The sequence below is a fragment of the Coptis chinensis genome, chromosome 3, assembly GCF_015680905.1.
Source record: "Coptis chinensis isolate HL-2020 chromosome 3, ASM1568090v1, whole genome shotgun sequence".
Taxonomy (NCBI): domain Eukaryota; kingdom Viridiplantae; phylum Streptophyta; class Magnoliopsida; order Ranunculales; family Ranunculaceae; genus Coptis; species Coptis chinensis.
This window is the reverse complement of record NC_141458.1, coordinates 29,145,284-29,161,438: the sequence shown is the minus strand read 5'-3', so window position 1 is coordinate 29,161,438 and position 16,155 is coordinate 29,145,284. Positions and strand designations below refer to the sequence as shown.

The following is a 16,155-nucleotide window of genomic DNA, read 5'->3' as shown; positions in this document are numbered from 1 at the left end:
GATTTATTTCCCCCGACAAATTTTTTGTATTGAGATGCTCACCACCAAATACATTTTACAATCTGGAGACACACATTAGAAAGAATCGAAAAAGGTTAAATAAAGAAAGGGTCCGGAATGTACACTCCAAGTGCATTAGTGCATAACAGAATTTTCCTCACACTTGTAACTTACACTCTAACTGTCGGCGGGTGATTATTAAATATATATTACTCTTCCGTCATCACCGCTCTTCCCCTTACCCCACGTGTCACCCTCTTCAAAATCTTTCTTTTCAAACTCGTGTTCTGCTTTGGCTTTTCCTCTTTTTTCTCACTTCTAATGCCATTTTTTCTGTGAGTGAAGAAGTAATGTTTTCTAGTGCTGAAATGTTCAAGTTTTTTATAAGAAAAGATGTGAGAAAGATTCTTAAACGTAAAGACAGTGACGCTGGTGAGAGAGGTAACACTCCATTTATACTTCAGTGTTGCTAAATTTTTTACTTTTGTTTAGATCACTATTCTTTGCTTGGGTGAATAAAGAAGTTGTTTTTATGGTTCAACATGGGATTTAAACTAGCCCAAGGTTACTTTTTTGGGCTAATTTGCTTCATAATGGCTTCTTTTTTTGTTTTGGTGTTGGCTCAATTTACCATAAAACATCTACCATTGGATTTATCTCTAGATAAAAGCATAGGTGGCGTCCTGTTTTTTAGAAGAAAAAAAAAAAAAGATTTTTAGAAGGTTTGTAGAGTAATGAGAGATTTGAGGAGGAAAGAGTTCCTCCTATTGGGGACTCTCCTTCTCTCCTAAAACAATTCGTTGGATAAAAATGTTTTAGATTTTTTTTTTTTTTTTTTTTTGAGACTCTCTCTGTGACGGCCATCATCTCCTAAGAAATAGCTTTTTGAAAAACAGCATCCACATTCCCCTTTCACTACTGTTTTCCGTTTATATGTGAATGTGTTTGGGCTTTGTTGCTTGAGATATATAAGTATAGCTTGTCCTGAATTTTCCTTTTCAAAGGCCAAGTATTATTTGTTGATTTGTGTGCTATAAAAAGCATCTTACTTCAACGGATTTGTTCTTACTGGAATTGGTTTGTTAGGAGATGCTGATCACCATGTTTCAGAGAATGTCATTTAGGGACATCTTATTGGCCAAAAGCGGCAATTTCTTTTCATCTGTATCGTTTTTCCCACGTCAAACCAATTAGGTTGTGTTCTTCAGTTAAGGCTGTGTTGTTAAGTCTTTGATAGGCTGGAATCTGACTGGTTTGGAAGACATTAAGATTGGTTATTTCTATCTTTGTATCATCTTTTCCCTAAATGGTGTCCTCCTTCAATATAGGAAGAGCACTGGAAGACCTGAGAGCTTCTTTATATAATGAGATACGAACATCTGAAGGCGCAAAGCGTCAGCAGCAACGTATTTGTGGCCCCAGTATAGCGCTTACCTTCAATTTTTTGGTTTCTGTTGGTATAATTTTGACGAACAAACTGGTATGACTCCCTATCTTTTTCTATTTTACAGTTGGATTTTATAATCTCTGCTTGTAGGTGATGGAACTGTATGTCTGTATTTAGTTGAGTTGGATTTTCTCCTTTTCTTGAGCTATATACTATAATGTGAGGACCTCCCTCTCCACATTGATGTTGTAGTACTTGATACTCTTTCATTAATGAATTTATTTATCATAAAAATCTTTTCCTATATAATATGATTGGATTAGGCTTCAATAACTTTGATGAGTCAAAACTCACAAGATTTCTATATCTTAAATGTACTGGGTATTTGTGATTGTTTCAGGTGCTTGGAAGAGTTGGATTTAACTACCCCATCTTCCTTACGTTTATTCACTACGCTTTAAGCTGGTTCTTAATGGCAATTCTCAAAGCCCTCTCCCTTCTCCCAGCATCTCCTCCCTCAAAGTCAACCCCATTTTCCTCTTTACTATCTCTTGGCTTAGTCATGTCTCTTTCCAATGGCCTTGCCAATGTCAGCTTGAAGTTTAACAGGTGAGATGCAGTATCCCTGCCTGACTATTTGACAGTAAAGCAAGACCCCATTCGAAATTAATTAAGTCTTAATATGTATGTTTTTAGTGTCGGTTTCTATCAAATGGCTAAGATTGCTGTGACTCCAACAATTGTTCTGGCGGAATTTGTGTTATTCGGCAAGAAGGTGTCGTATCAGAAGGTAAATGATCTACTGTTTGATAGAGTTAAAGCATGTAATGATCCTTTTGTTTTCGTCATATAGGATCCATACAGTGCTACAGGTGTCTTTGTTTTATAAACATTTTTCCATCATTCATGTAAGTTTTAGTATGATGTCAATCATATATCTATATAAAGAATGAAAAAAGAAGTGATCAATGGGAATACTTTGTTAAAGGGAAACATGTACCTTCAGGCTGAGGCTATCTGTTCAGTGTGGATAGTTGGGGCAGATATATCACTCTATAAAGTGTTACTTTTGCTATGGTTTATGAGTTACCATCCAACCATCCAACTCAATGGTGTAATCAGGAAATACTGAATATGTGAAGTACAAAGCAAGAAAGGAATAAAAACACAACAAAGACAACGATGTAAATGCATATTGCAGATGGTTATTGTTGTTCCTTCTATCAGCCTTTTAGTTCTACATCGTCTAAACTAGGAAGGACATTTTGGGAAACCTTTTTCCATCACTGTAATACATGCCACATAAGCCTTTACAGTTAGTTACTTCTAGAAATACATGGAGGTTGCTGTCACTGTAATACATGCCACATAAGCCTCTACAGTTAGTTACTTCTAGAAATACATGGAGGTTGCTGATCTCTAGTTAATGTGGAAAACAAGTAGCTTAAGGAGGAGGTTTTCAAACTCCACCTATGGTAAGTGATCTGTATGTTTTCAAACTTGAAATGTCACATTATATCATCCACAAGCTTAATATTGTCTAAATTATCTGGAAAAAAGTTTTTAAAAAAATAACAAAAGGAAGAAAAAAAAACGTTTTGGTTTAAGTTGGTACATGGTACATATGGTAAAGCAATTGTTGACACCTTTTGGAATGACACCGATTTCAGAGAACCCATTATCATTTACCAAAGGCATGTGTGTTGAGGTGCGTGTTGGAGACACAACTAACAGTCTTTGTAGTTTCTCTTGTAGCATAGGAAGTGCCTTAACTCCCCTTTTGGAAAGTTCATTTGCATGAGGTGAATTAGATGGAGGAGTTTGGGAAATTACCAGTCTTGGAATAAGACTGTTGGTAATAGTCAATCTTTTCATTTATCACCTTATTTTTCCAACACTCCTTTCCTTGGATGCTAGTGGTTATTGAAGGCTTGAAGCGAGGTTCCACAAACTTAACCAACTGAACCATCTGGCTTCGTCTGTTCTTATCATCTAGACAAACTAAATTTTTAAATAGAACTGTGCTAAACAAAATTAAATAAATAAAAACAAGTCATTGTTAGTGATTTCAATTTGATTAGACATTTAAGTCATACCACTGGAATGGATTTACATATAGCAATGCTGATCATTGATTTCAGACTGTACGCGTCTTTCTTGATTATTTAGCCAAGTGTTTTTTCCAAAATTTGTTGAGTGTAATGCTTTAAATAAGCTTGACATTTTGGAAAATTTACTTAGCTAGAGACTCTTCTCCATATGAAACCTTAACTTATGCATAATTTGAAGCCTCGATGTTTCCATTGAAACACTAAAAGAAGGCAATGATTCATTGCAGCCAGTTGTAATTGAGATTCTTCATGTTACTGCAGGTGTTAGCACTTGCTATAGTATCTATTGGTGTAGCTGTGGCTACTGTTACTGATCTGCAGTTTCACTTCTTTGGGGCTTGTATAGCGCTGGCATGGATAATTCCAAGTGCTGTCAATAAAATCCTATGGTCCAACCTACAGCAACAGGAGAATTGGACTGCCCTAGCGTATGTCATTGGTTCTGCCAAGCTTCTTTTTCTCTTATTAATGGCGATTTAATGATAATATAGTGCATCGCGTAATATGATAATCATGAAACAGGTTAATGTGGAAGACCACTCCAATCACTTTGTTCTTTCTGGTGACGATGATGCCTTGGCTTGATCCGCCAGGCGTCCTTGCATTCAATTGGAACTTGAGTAACACTACAGCAATCATCATGTCTGCTGTCCTTGGGTTTTTACTTCAGTGGTCAGGTGCTTTAGCACTTGGGTACGTTGCGTTCACTTGTAAAGGTTATTTAAGTCTAAAATCTTTTCTACCATGTTATATTTCTAGTTGAGAAATTATTATGACTCAACGTTTTCTTTGATTGAGTTGAATCAATTTAGCAAGCTACCAAGTCAACCATTTGACGGTCTAGCAAGTAACAAGTGTAGAGAGTGACTGGGATTGGCCAAAATACAAACTGGATAGATGAGGCCATGACTTGGTACTTTGTTAATCTGATTTTAGCTCAAAACCCATTCGGAATCTATGATAAGGAACAAAATCAGTAGCTCATTAAGTATATGATCTCCCATGTGCCTTTGCTGAATTTGTTTCTCGTACAACTTTTCATCAGGGCAACCTCTGCTACAACCCACGTTGTTCTTGGACAGTTCAAAACATGTGTTATTGTTCTTGGAGGATTTGTTCTCTTTGGTTCTAACCCAGGAACAACAAGTATCTGTGGAGCAATTACAGCCCTTATGGGTATGTCTGTATATACTTACCTTAACTTGCTATCTTCACAGCAACAACCAAATAAGACTGCTACGAGACAAGCGTCGTTTGTTATAACAAAGTCTAAGCTGAGTAAAGAAAATGGGGATTTCGATGATGGTCATCATGGTGGGGAGGCTGTGTGATGGACGAAACCAATCTTTGGAGGACAAGCAGGTTACATGAGAGCATAAGTTAGTTACTAACCCCCTTTTTTTTTTCAATTATATTTTATAATTTTTTCTCTTTATAGTCTTAATGTTATCCGATGTGTATGCTTTAGCTTGATTTACCCGTATTTACCACAACCTTGATTCAAAGTATAGGCAAGTTAATGAGCTTTTGATCTTATTTCCACAGTGAGTTGTGTATGTTACTGATACCAAATATTCTTAATACAAATCAAACTCTTTCCATCTACTAAGACATTTGTTTGTTTTGGAAACGTTATTGTAGTCTTTCGGTCTTGCTATTTATTCTTGTAAATGAATTGTTAAAAACTATTGTTTTAAAATCATGTGTTGTAGTATTGGGCGTTTACCATTGCTGTTGCATCCATCATGGGCATTGTTTTGGAGTGAAACCACCCAACTACTTGATTTATGTGGTATTATGCAGTTATCTTATAGCTTGAAAACGGTATTGGATTTGCATCTCTGTGATTTGTTCATCCAGGAGTAGCAACATTTCAACAACGTTGCCATCTAGTTCGCACCACCCCAACTAGTACTGTGATACGATTACACATGCTATCCCATCTATCATGCAAAATTCCATTTTCCAACTGAATGTAGAATAACATATCAATATCAAAATCCACATGACCTTTAAGGAAGGCTAATATATATTAGCTGCCCTAATATGTTATATCCATAGTCACAAATTCGGAATTCGGCCTAATATTTATGACCTTTAATTCGTACAAATTTATTAAAAAAATTGGAAAAAATTGGGAAAGCCATAAATAACAAAGAAGGCCTAATATTTATGACCTTTAATTCGTACAAATTCGTTAAAAAAATCGGAAAAAATTGGGAAAGCCATAAATAACAAAGAAGAAATCGTTAATTCGTACAAATTCGTTAAAAAAATAGGGAAAGTCATAAATAATTAAAACATTAAATAGTATGTTGTGCCTCATGTCAGGGTTATTTCGAGCATATATCAAATTCAAATTTTATAAATATATATGTAAAGTCTTGTTATATCTTACGATATTCTCCAAATAATTGCAATTTAAAAAGTAAATACATTTAAAAAATTAATAGAAAGCTATCCATCATAATAAAAAAAATAACGTTTTTATTGTTTATTCATTTTGAAATTCGGTAATCTATCTAGAGACTTTTTACGTTTTTTTGAAAAAATCAGAGATTTTTGTGACTGCTTATATCTGAGCTATAGGATTTGTCTTGGACCCGATTCATAGCTTAACTCTCAAGACGAACTCCTAGAATAAATTTTTTGATCACTGTTAAGATGCAGTTCTTGATATTAGCATAAGCATTTCACCGAGTATAGAAGCGCGTTCATCCAAACTACATGAAAATTTACAGTGGCTTTTCAGCGGTTCAGCACTCCAAACAATACTAGAGGTGGTCTTTAGTAATTCACTGAGTGGGCTTCTTTTCCATATAGATAGCTCTGGGCCGATCTTAGTTCTTGAACGTACCCTTGTTTGGGCAGTAAGGTCAGCATTTATACCCACGATAATTTCCACACATCATGATATGACAGACCCTAAACATTTGTGGTTGATGAGTATACTGTTCCATGCTGAGAGTTTCATATCATTGCCCCAGCCCTAGAGTGATCTCTTGAGTCTTGTGTGTCTAAACACTTGCTCTAGTAGCAAGTATTGTCACTAAGTACTCCGTGTTTTTTTTTAAAAAGACTTCGTTAAATCCGAGAAGATGAAGAGGAGTTTTATATCTATTTTAAATCCAAGATTTCGTTTAAAACCCATCTTTAACAATTAAAATCCATTTTAAACGTTTAAGTGCGTTGTTTACGATATTTTCAAAATATCCCGTTTTAAATTTTTACATTTTTATTTTGAAAATTTACTTAATATATTATCTAAAACTCACATATTCTTATTCTCTACTTTCTTTACAAAACTAGCCATCTGGCCCGGCCTATGACCGGACTTGCTACATAGATAGCTAATGACTCAAAAGCTTAAAGTCCACTTGAATAAATAATATATGTATATTGATAGCTAATAATTTACTACATACTTTGTTTGAAAGGTTTATGTTTTTCTATTTTTTTTAAGAGATTGCAATCAAAATACTATACACACACAATACTTGTATAGATGAAAAAATTCCGATTAAAGAATAAAATATCTCGTCCTCACTTGGCATGCAAAAAAACACCAACAAAGAGAATAATTGATTACATACATGAGTAAATAAACCTTTATTAATGGTATGTCGTTGGCATATATTCAGGGTTTAACTAAGAATAGGGAGGCATGTTGTCTTGGATTGTGGGAGCAAGAGAATGTCATCACTTTCCAGTAGAACTCTTTTAAAGTTTTAAAATCAAATAACACATTAACAACCATAGACAATACCACCATCTTGGCAATCACTTTCTTTATGACCAATTTCCTTAAGACCAACATTGCATGCCTACATATGGTTTACATTGCCAAAAACTTTAAGCTACTTGACTACTTCAACTAAATCATGGAACCATGAAATGTAATTAAAATGATCTACTATGAAGTTGATTAACACTTCGACTAAATCATGGAACCATGAAATGTAATTAAAATGATCTATTATGAAGTTGATTGATGTTAATTTAGTTTGTAATTAAATTTACTTGTGCAACGATTTGGAATATAGATTAGCCAAGAGTGATGAAATCAATGTGAACTTGATCACAATCTGATGCAACTGAATGCAATTTATTGCAACCTTGGGCATACCCATAAATGATACTCTGTGAAATGTCATATATTCTTCCTCTTAATTACAGTCTTACATCAGTTTACTCTGTAGGCAGTAAACTATAACCAAGATATGGGCCATATGCTACGAATCCATCACCGTTGTGAACACCCAACCTTCCTAGATGATCTGCTGCTTTGTTTACTTCTATGTGAACATTCTTGTAAGTAACCTCCTCCAAGAAGAAAGTAAACAGAACATATAAAGTATAAAATGCTTTGTATGGGCTGCTTCTACAAAAGATTAAGAAAAAAACTTTGGTACAAATATTAACACATTTGTATGTGGGCATGTCTTTTTCATACAGTCAACAACATCAACTTCAACGAAGCATTTGCATACATTTAGTAACATTAAATTCAACAAAGCATTTGCATCCAATGGCACGTTCAAGATTGAAAGAAACCATAACACCAAAGTTGTCAGGCATGTAAAAGTCTCCTCCACCAATGCCGCAACCACCACCAAGAACTTTCTGGCCAGTTTTAAGATCCAACTTTGCAATGAACTCTTTTGTTGTCTCTGCCCAATATATGAAGGTCCACTTACACATTTATCATGAGACAAAGGGCAAAAAATATAAAATAAACTCTGAAAGAAGAAACAGTGCATGCTCAGAAATAGCAGCCAAGATGTCAAGACATTTCTCCTTGATTGGGCTTCTGCAAGTGCTCTATTTCGAGGATTGAAATCCCAAGGCAGTGTCTTTAAGTGGAGCTCCAATATGTTGAAACAATCATAACTGGGACTTTATTGTTTACCTTACTGCCTTGCTAAGGAACATGACACATAGTGGGCTAAGAGGTATGAGCCTATATATCCACTTGTAGATACCATTACAGGATCAACCACCAAAGCTGCCTTCAAATCACGACCATATTAGAATAGATAAGAACCAATACAACCAACCAACTTGTTAACAGCACAAACCTTGAACCGAGAACTCCAGTGACATAACAACTTCACCACACCAATAGAAGGAAGCATGCCTGTTTTTACCTAACACATTCTGCAAAATGCAGAAGTATGGATTACCATTTCTAGAAAGTATAATGTGTACAACTGTATATCTAAACTTACCACATCAACATGCATATCAGACAGCACCGACTTCAATTGCTCGTAAACAAAGTCATCAGGAACACCATGAACTCCCTATCAACAAACAATATATAATAATAAAACTCAATAAATATTATATTTCTAAGGCATAGTAATAAAACGAACCTAAACTCTAGTCTCTATTCCCAACTTTAGTTGTGATTTTGGTATTCCTTGAATGGTTTTGTGGGAATTTTACTTTGAGGACTTCATTCCTTATTGACTAGGCATTTTTGCAAAAACCTTTTACACCCGTCACAGAAGAATATGCAGATAAATATACGTCATTTGGATCTCATAATATATTTTTGTTTTTCTGTGTTGTAAATGGAAAATAGAAGGAGGAGTGAATTTGGCATCCATGTTCCGTTTAAACTTATTTTTTTTCTTCTATTGACTACTTCTGCAATTAGCCTTCCAGTGGAATAGCATGTAGGAGTGACCGAGTGAAAAAAAAAGGCTTCATATGACATATGGCCTAACACATTTTCTCGAAGCAATCAGCCATATACTCTTTTGAGATGCCTGCATGTACAGATCGAGTGACTCGTATACCTGTATACGATCATCGTGTGGGTTGACAAAATGAACACGTGAACAGAAAACCAAGGCTAAAAAACAAATATACCATTTAGTGCATTTATCATCTTAACTTAACCAACTATTAAAACGTGAAAAAAATCCAAGTTGCTGTTCCAAAATGGAAGGCATGTCGTATTGTAAAACAATCATAAGATGTGAAATTCTAAATTACAACAGCAATAACATACAAAGCAGAATGCAATTGCATCCCCAACTCAGTTCTGAATACATTGTCAAAATATTCACTATAAAATCCACGATCACTACTTCTCATTATCTGGTCTTCGGCAAAAGGCTCACTGTCAGTCATTGTACCATGAGCACTTGGACTTTAACGCTCTCTATCACCTTCACCATACTATAGAGTTGTGCTTTTCAGCTTACAACTACATAGTTTTCAGACAGATGCCAGATATTAGCGACATACGACAAAGATAAATACACCAATTAGAGATATTGTTGCTGCCATCAAAAGATATGCCACCATTCCCTCATGTGTACGTAGAGGTAAATAGAGCTGCTGATAATTTAGCCAAGCTCTCTCTCCTGTACACAGATGAATATATTTGCTTCATTCCTCCCCTCAATTAGAGTTTGAAGTTTGAACTATACAAAACATAAAAATTTAACAACAAAGTCAAATTTAAACTTGAGCAACAGAACCACATGGTATATGGCATAGTTCATTTGGGTCAAGATTAACAAATGTTATTAAAATCTTGTTGTGGTTTCATCAGAAATGATAATATCACCAAAACCATTGGTGCTAATCGAGTATCTTCTACACTCCACCGAAAGTAACCACTTCTCTTCATGTATTATCCTCTTTGTATTAATGTAGAAAAGTAGATCCGAATCTCAGAAAGTGAGAGAGGATAAGGGCACATAAGCGCTATATTCTAAAAAGTGCCAAAAAACAATTCTAAACAAAAAGTATATAAATTTAGTTTTATAGAAGCAGTCAGTACAGAAGAAAAATGAGGTTAAGAAATCCATGAACTTAGAGAACCATGTAGCCATTAATAAGTATGATAAGCTTATAAACATAAATGTTCGATTTCTCCCAAAACGGTACGTCTACAGAAACATTGAGAAAACATTAATGTGTCTCTTGAGTAGCCAATTAGGTGGGCTAAATGATTAATTTTATCTCCATTGTGTATATCAGTTTTCCAAGTTTTGTGGTTACTTTTTTGTTGAGAAACAGAACGCAATCATATATTGGTAAGGAGTATGTATACCTGTTGACAAAGGACATCCATCATCTTACTAAACAGGTTTTATGGAAAGTAGATTACTCTGTTTAATCAAATCTCTACTTTGTGTTCCGGTGAGGGTTGGCTTCTTTTGTGCCTCTCAAAGAGTACGCATACCTGTTGACAAAAAACGTTCATCATATTAGTAAGTAGATTTTATGGAAAGTAGATTACTCTTTATCAAATCTGTACTTGGTGTTTGGGTGAGGCTTGGTTTCTATTGTGCCTCTCCTAATGAGCATTGCTTTTCTGAAAAACAAAACAAAATATATTAATATGAAAATGTTTTCCCATAAGAACAAAAATGGAGTAGATATAAGATAGATGTAACGGGTGAGAATATAAAATTAACAGTAAAAAAGTTCGATTAAGAATGGAGTTATTAACCTGGTAGGACAGTTTTAACGTAGTCCCAGTTTTACTCACATTAAGACTCCAATCTATCAACACCAATTTTAGCAAACGATAAAGAATGTGAGAAACTCTGCACTACGTACAGCTTCAGCATTCTCCATGGCTGAAAAACACCACCTCAAACAATGACGACCAAAAAACTGTGACGGCAATGCAGGCCTTTCGTGGTGAGATTGATAGTCCTATATCAGTAATTTAAAGCCTAGCTAACTAATCTATAAGTTCATAGTGGCACCCATCCATTGCCATTTGATTTTGAGTTGGCTACTCAAAATTTTGCAATAGAATCCATTTTCCCTTTATGCTGTTGGCTCAGATGCAACAGCCTTCCAAAGCTTGATCCACTCCTACATGGCATCTGCAGCGCGTGCAAACACACCATCTGATGGCCCAAGTTGTTCCTTTACCATCTTCGCAATCTCAATGACACAGTCCTCTGCGGTGACTGCAGACCTTGATAACCTAGCTGTCTGGAAAAAGGGGACCACCTCCATTAGTTTCACCCTTCCCATTCCTTTTTCAAACCTGTCTATTGCGTTACGTTCTCCTTCCTCCTCCACACGCATGGAAATCCACTCTTTACCCCCAGCCCTAGGTGGTCGACACAACCTTAGCACACATTCCGGAAAGACGTCTTCAACAGTCTCCCACCTCATCTTTCCCTCCCCAACTAACCGCAGTCCAAGGAATAGTGCAGGTCCTATTATCTCTCGATTGAATGCCACATTAGTTCCACTTAACGGCATCATTGTCCTTACAGAACACTATTAGGACTGCATCCACATACCGGGAATTCCTCATTTCTCGCCCGATTAGCTTGAGTGGGTGCATCTAAGTCACCAAATTGAGGCACAACCACAAGATAGAGTACATGTCACCCCACTCAAGGAGGCTGAATGGGTATCCCCGAACAAAGTCTGCACTGCTTGCGAAGAAGGGTCATAGAGTGTATTGAAGAAGAATGACATGGCAGAGTCCTTAGGTTCCGGATGTCTTTGGGCCACTACATCCACTATTTGGCCCTTATCATCTCTTGCGGGAACACAATCATCATCAACTGATACAATATACTTTTTGAAGGATACCAAATAACCGAAATACCGACACGAATAGCTTTTGCTTAAGGGTATGTTTGTTGCCTTTATAGTTTTCAGGATGAATTCTTTCCAAACCTAAACCAACATATTTAACAAACAATGTACAAAGATTAAGCAACTTAGAAACTGGCCAACTACAAAATTGCAATAACATGACTACATAAATCCATTCCTTAGCAATGTCAATAAGACTATAACGACACGACAAATAAAAAAAACTCAAGTGTACCTGACACCTATGGTTCTTTCTTGTGTAACGTCATCTACTTAGGAATTGAATCTAGGTTAGTTTCCATAAATCACGATCTCAAATGATTGATCTCAACTATATAGTGAATTGAATGAACAATCACATGTACCTGCTTAACAGAGTCATATCATCCGAGCTTATGAATCTTAATACACATACATCAAATTAAAATGCAAAGTGACACCTTGGAGCATGCTTACAATTTTTTTTTTTGAGATGTGCAGCAAAAAATAGAAGAAGGAACCTTACCTGAGAAACAATCGGTGTTTGGGAAAACGTGGAGTTGTTCATAGATTGTTTGTCCATCAAGTTTGATGGCCGATGACAAAAAAAGGTTACAGTACGTCAACATTTTTCACATTGTTGCAGGAGACATGGAACAATAGGATGAATTGCAAAGAAACCTCAACACCTCCGATCCCTACTACATGAGAAGCGATAAAACAATATTAAAGCTCATTCAATTATGAGATATGAAATCTACATGAAAGCAAATACTAATTGAAAAGAAAAATACCAACATTTGTAAGATGGTTCCAATTATGTTGCCGCTACTTGATCTGTTATGTAGAAAGTTTAGTCAAACCTTCAAAGTTCACCGGTTATTTGTGCATGGGCTAACATGGGACATATGTTATTAGGTAACTTGTAGTCTAAACATGGTGTTTCTAAATGGTGTATGCATTGCAATTATATAACCTTACAGTTTAGAATGGTGACACTTGCTTGGTGGTAGGTATATAGTGATTGTAACTGAGATCGGAGAACTACCACCAAATTGCAAAAAAATAATAATAAATAAATAAATAAATAAAATCAGGGTGAATTGCTAACACGTATTCATAACGTGAACGAAAGGTATTCTAAATCTATTCATTGGGATTCCTAGTGCATATACATGTATACCATTCTAGTAATGGTCTCACGTCCATTGAGAGTAGTCTCAAAAGAAAATAAAAATTTCAATTACAGTATAAGTCCCCACATTAATTGAATAGCTCATAATATTCACATATGATTATCATTAGTCATGTGGGGATAAATTAATTAGATAAATATGCTAATCTAATAAAAGATTTAACATAGGAATGTTAATTAGCCAATATGAGAAGACAACACTAAGTGAAACACCAATAGTGATCCCAAGCTTCATGAGCATTTGTTTTACACCAATAATTAGTGTTTTTAGGAGTAGAGAGATAACGACAATGACGGAGTCACCTTTGATACACGGTGATGGCAGTTGCTAAGGGGGAGGATGGGTTTTCGGAGTTGTTTACCAATAGTTCCAGTTTCTTAGGTTGTATTCCACGTGACACACTCTCTTTGGTTTGTGTTATACTCTAAACTCTGATAGTCTAATCTACTGAGAAAATAAATTGATTCTAAAATAGACCTTACTATTATATATATAAAGGTCCCTTATATAAACGTGTAAGTAGGATTACTAACTTGGTTGCACTCTGTTGCTTGTTAGTAAATAAGTTAGACATACTTATTTTCCAGAGATTGCAAGAGATGGGTGGACCACATTCAACCATCAATTTAGTGCTTAAAAAGGTAATGGGTTACTAACGTGAGGGAACACTTGCCTTCAATTTGCATTTTGTCGTTGAATAGCTTACTTGAAGATCAAAAACATGTTTAGAATTTTAGATAAGATCTTAGGAATCACTTCTAATCACTTTTCGAAATCACCAGTTACATATGTTTAAAACCTACAAATTAAGGCATACCGAAAACCACCACTTTAAAAAAAACAGTGCACCTATTTTCACATGGAGACAAATAGTAACAAAACTCAACTCTTTAATTTATCAACCTCGTTCAAAGCATTTACAACTCATATATCTAGATGATTCCCGTAAAAAGGTTAAGATAAATAACTTTACTTAAAGATTGTCATAATGCTAACATTCATTTATCTATACTTTCTCCACAAAAATACACTATTTAGATCTACAGCTAAATACTAACCTCATCTTGGAAAAAACTCAAAAATTGCTTGCACTTTCATTCTTGCTGAAAACCCTCAACAGCCAAACCTTCATTGCCAAGACCCTGTCCACATCTAAAGATATGGCCACATCTAAAGTCTGCAACTCATAATAACTTGGTACTCAGTTTCAAGGGAAAATATCTATACCATGACAAAATCAATTCAATATGTTCAATAGGTATAGGGTCCAAAATCAATTCCAAATGGTCAGTAGTAGTATTTGTTCTAATTTTTTTTGGGATAATCTGTGAACGGGTCTCTCCTTTATAAATGCAAATTTCCTCAAAACCAAAATCAACAATATCATGGATGTTTAAGAGAGCAGAATGGTGGGGTTGTTAAATTTTGTATAAATCGTAGTCTATACAATTTTACGGGTGCTTGAGGGTTGAGACGCCAAAATTGATTGAATAAATTTCATCTAATGGTACTCAATCATCTAGTTGGAGCTTGGGCTTGGTTTTTCTTTTTTTGTTGTGTCAAAATGAGGTGAGAGAAGAAGTGAGAGCAAGAGAGAATTATATTATTAAAAGGATTTCCTACCTGTGAAGGAAAGTTTTCAAGGAACAATCTCCAAACACCCCACGAAACTGGCTAGTCAATAAAAAAAGATGTTGAATGTCTCGCCCTCCAGAAGACAAAGAGCATAATTATTACACCGTACTACATTTTTTTCCGCATTTCAACTGATAATGTTCTCCCCAAAACCAATCTAACATCACTCTATCATTCTTAATTTAATTTTGGAAGAAGAGAAAAATAAAAAAGAGGGTTTGAAGAGATGAATTTTTATTTTTTGGAGAGTTGGAAGTGTTTTGTAGAATTGAAAAAAAAAATATGGAAAGAGGTTTTTATCTATTTTGGGTTACGAACAATTGAAATCGCTAAAAAAAATGCGTAGAATTACTTTTTTTATGAAAAATCTGATGTGTCAGTCTCAGAGAAAAAAGGGGGGCTGACGTGGGTCACTGAGAGCATTCTCAACTACTCAATATTAATGATCTTTGATTACAGCCTCTAAAAAATTGTTTTATTCGTACTTGTTAAATTGTTTTGTAGTGTTGAGACAAGAAAATTTTAAATATCATTTGTAGAATGACGGTTTTTAAAACTTTTAGTCTATAGTTTGCTACATTTTCACTATATTTTCATTTATTATTTTTTTCAATAATCATAAACAAACAAAATTTCTATGTCTATTGTAATTTTTTTTTCCGTATTTATTGCGTTTAATACGTTTTAAACCCATTTTCCATTTTATACCTGTTTATTTTACCAACATTCTTCTATGCCTTTTTTTTTTCCGTCATTTTGCTGACTATTCCGTTTTAAGCCCGTAATAAATTTTTGTTAAACTTCCCGTTATAAACGACCCGTACTTGGTGACAATGCCGCAGCAACAGCTTTCTCCCTAAAACTAGGACTTTCTTTCTAGCTTCCACTATTGACTGGGGAGTCAAGGACCAATGACATAAGGGTTCAAGCAGACATGTCATCTCAGTTTTTACTTCATATGGCGTATCTAAGTTGGTATGCGTTTATTGGAAAGTGAACTCGAATCTTTTTGACTATGGATTTACAACATTAATCATCTATAACTTCAATTCATCTGTACACACTTGTAAAGTAAGACTGAGAAAGATTGACTAAGCAAAGTAAAGTACTTTCAGACGCTTGTATTTAACTAAAAACGGAGGCCTTTTAAGAGTGGATTCATTTGAATGAATGTAAGAAGGAAAGAGATGGGGGTGTTCCCAATTCAGCCAGCTCTTTGCTGTCTCCATGTATATTTAATCTTCTTTGGTGTCGG

At 35.2% G+C, this 16,155-nt stretch overlaps 1 protein-coding gene, 1 long non-coding RNA gene and 1 pseudogene across 3 annotated transcripts; 1 reads left to right on the top strand and 2 right to left on the bottom strand.

Moving 5' to 3' along the window:
- The first annotated feature begins 133 nt into the window (after nucleotides 1-133).
- LOC147509052 (nucleotide-sugar uncharacterized transporter 2-like) lies at nucleotides 134-5,103 on the top strand. 2 transcript variants are annotated; one of them, XM_086601356.1, is made up of 7 exons: nucleotides 134-441; nucleotides 1,329-1,480; nucleotides 1,788-1,996; nucleotides 2,084-2,177; nucleotides 3,760-3,926; nucleotides 4,021-4,191; nucleotides 4,544-5,103. In XM_086601356.1, the coding sequence occupies exons 1-7, from the start codon at nucleotides 351-353 to the stop codon at nucleotides 4,827-4,829; spliced, it is 1,170 nt and encodes a 389-aa protein (XP_086457482.1). In that variant the 5' UTR covers nucleotides 134-350; the 3' UTR covers nucleotides 4,830-5,103. The 2 variants fall into 2 exon arrangements, with proteins under 2 accessions (XP_086457482.1, XP_086457483.1); XM_086601357.1 differs by having other exon boundaries at nucleotides 156-441; nucleotides 4,021-4,214.
- Nucleotides 5,104-9,438: 4,335 nt separating this feature from the next.
- LOC147509050 (uncharacterized) lies at nucleotides 9,439-15,058 on the bottom strand. Its single transcript, XR_015218349.1, has 6 exons — nucleotides 14,889-15,058; nucleotides 14,324-14,442; nucleotides 12,596-12,767; nucleotides 10,778-10,834; nucleotides 10,571-10,702; nucleotides 9,439-9,715 (listed from the first exon to the last, which is right to left on the bottom strand). It is a non-coding gene; the product is annotated as an uncharacterized LOC147509050 (long non-coding RNA).
- LOC147509051 (putative UDP-arabinopyranose mutase 5 pseudogene) lies at nucleotides 11,177-12,472 on the bottom strand (annotated as a pseudogene).
- Nucleotides 15,059-16,155: the final 1,097 nt, after the last annotated feature.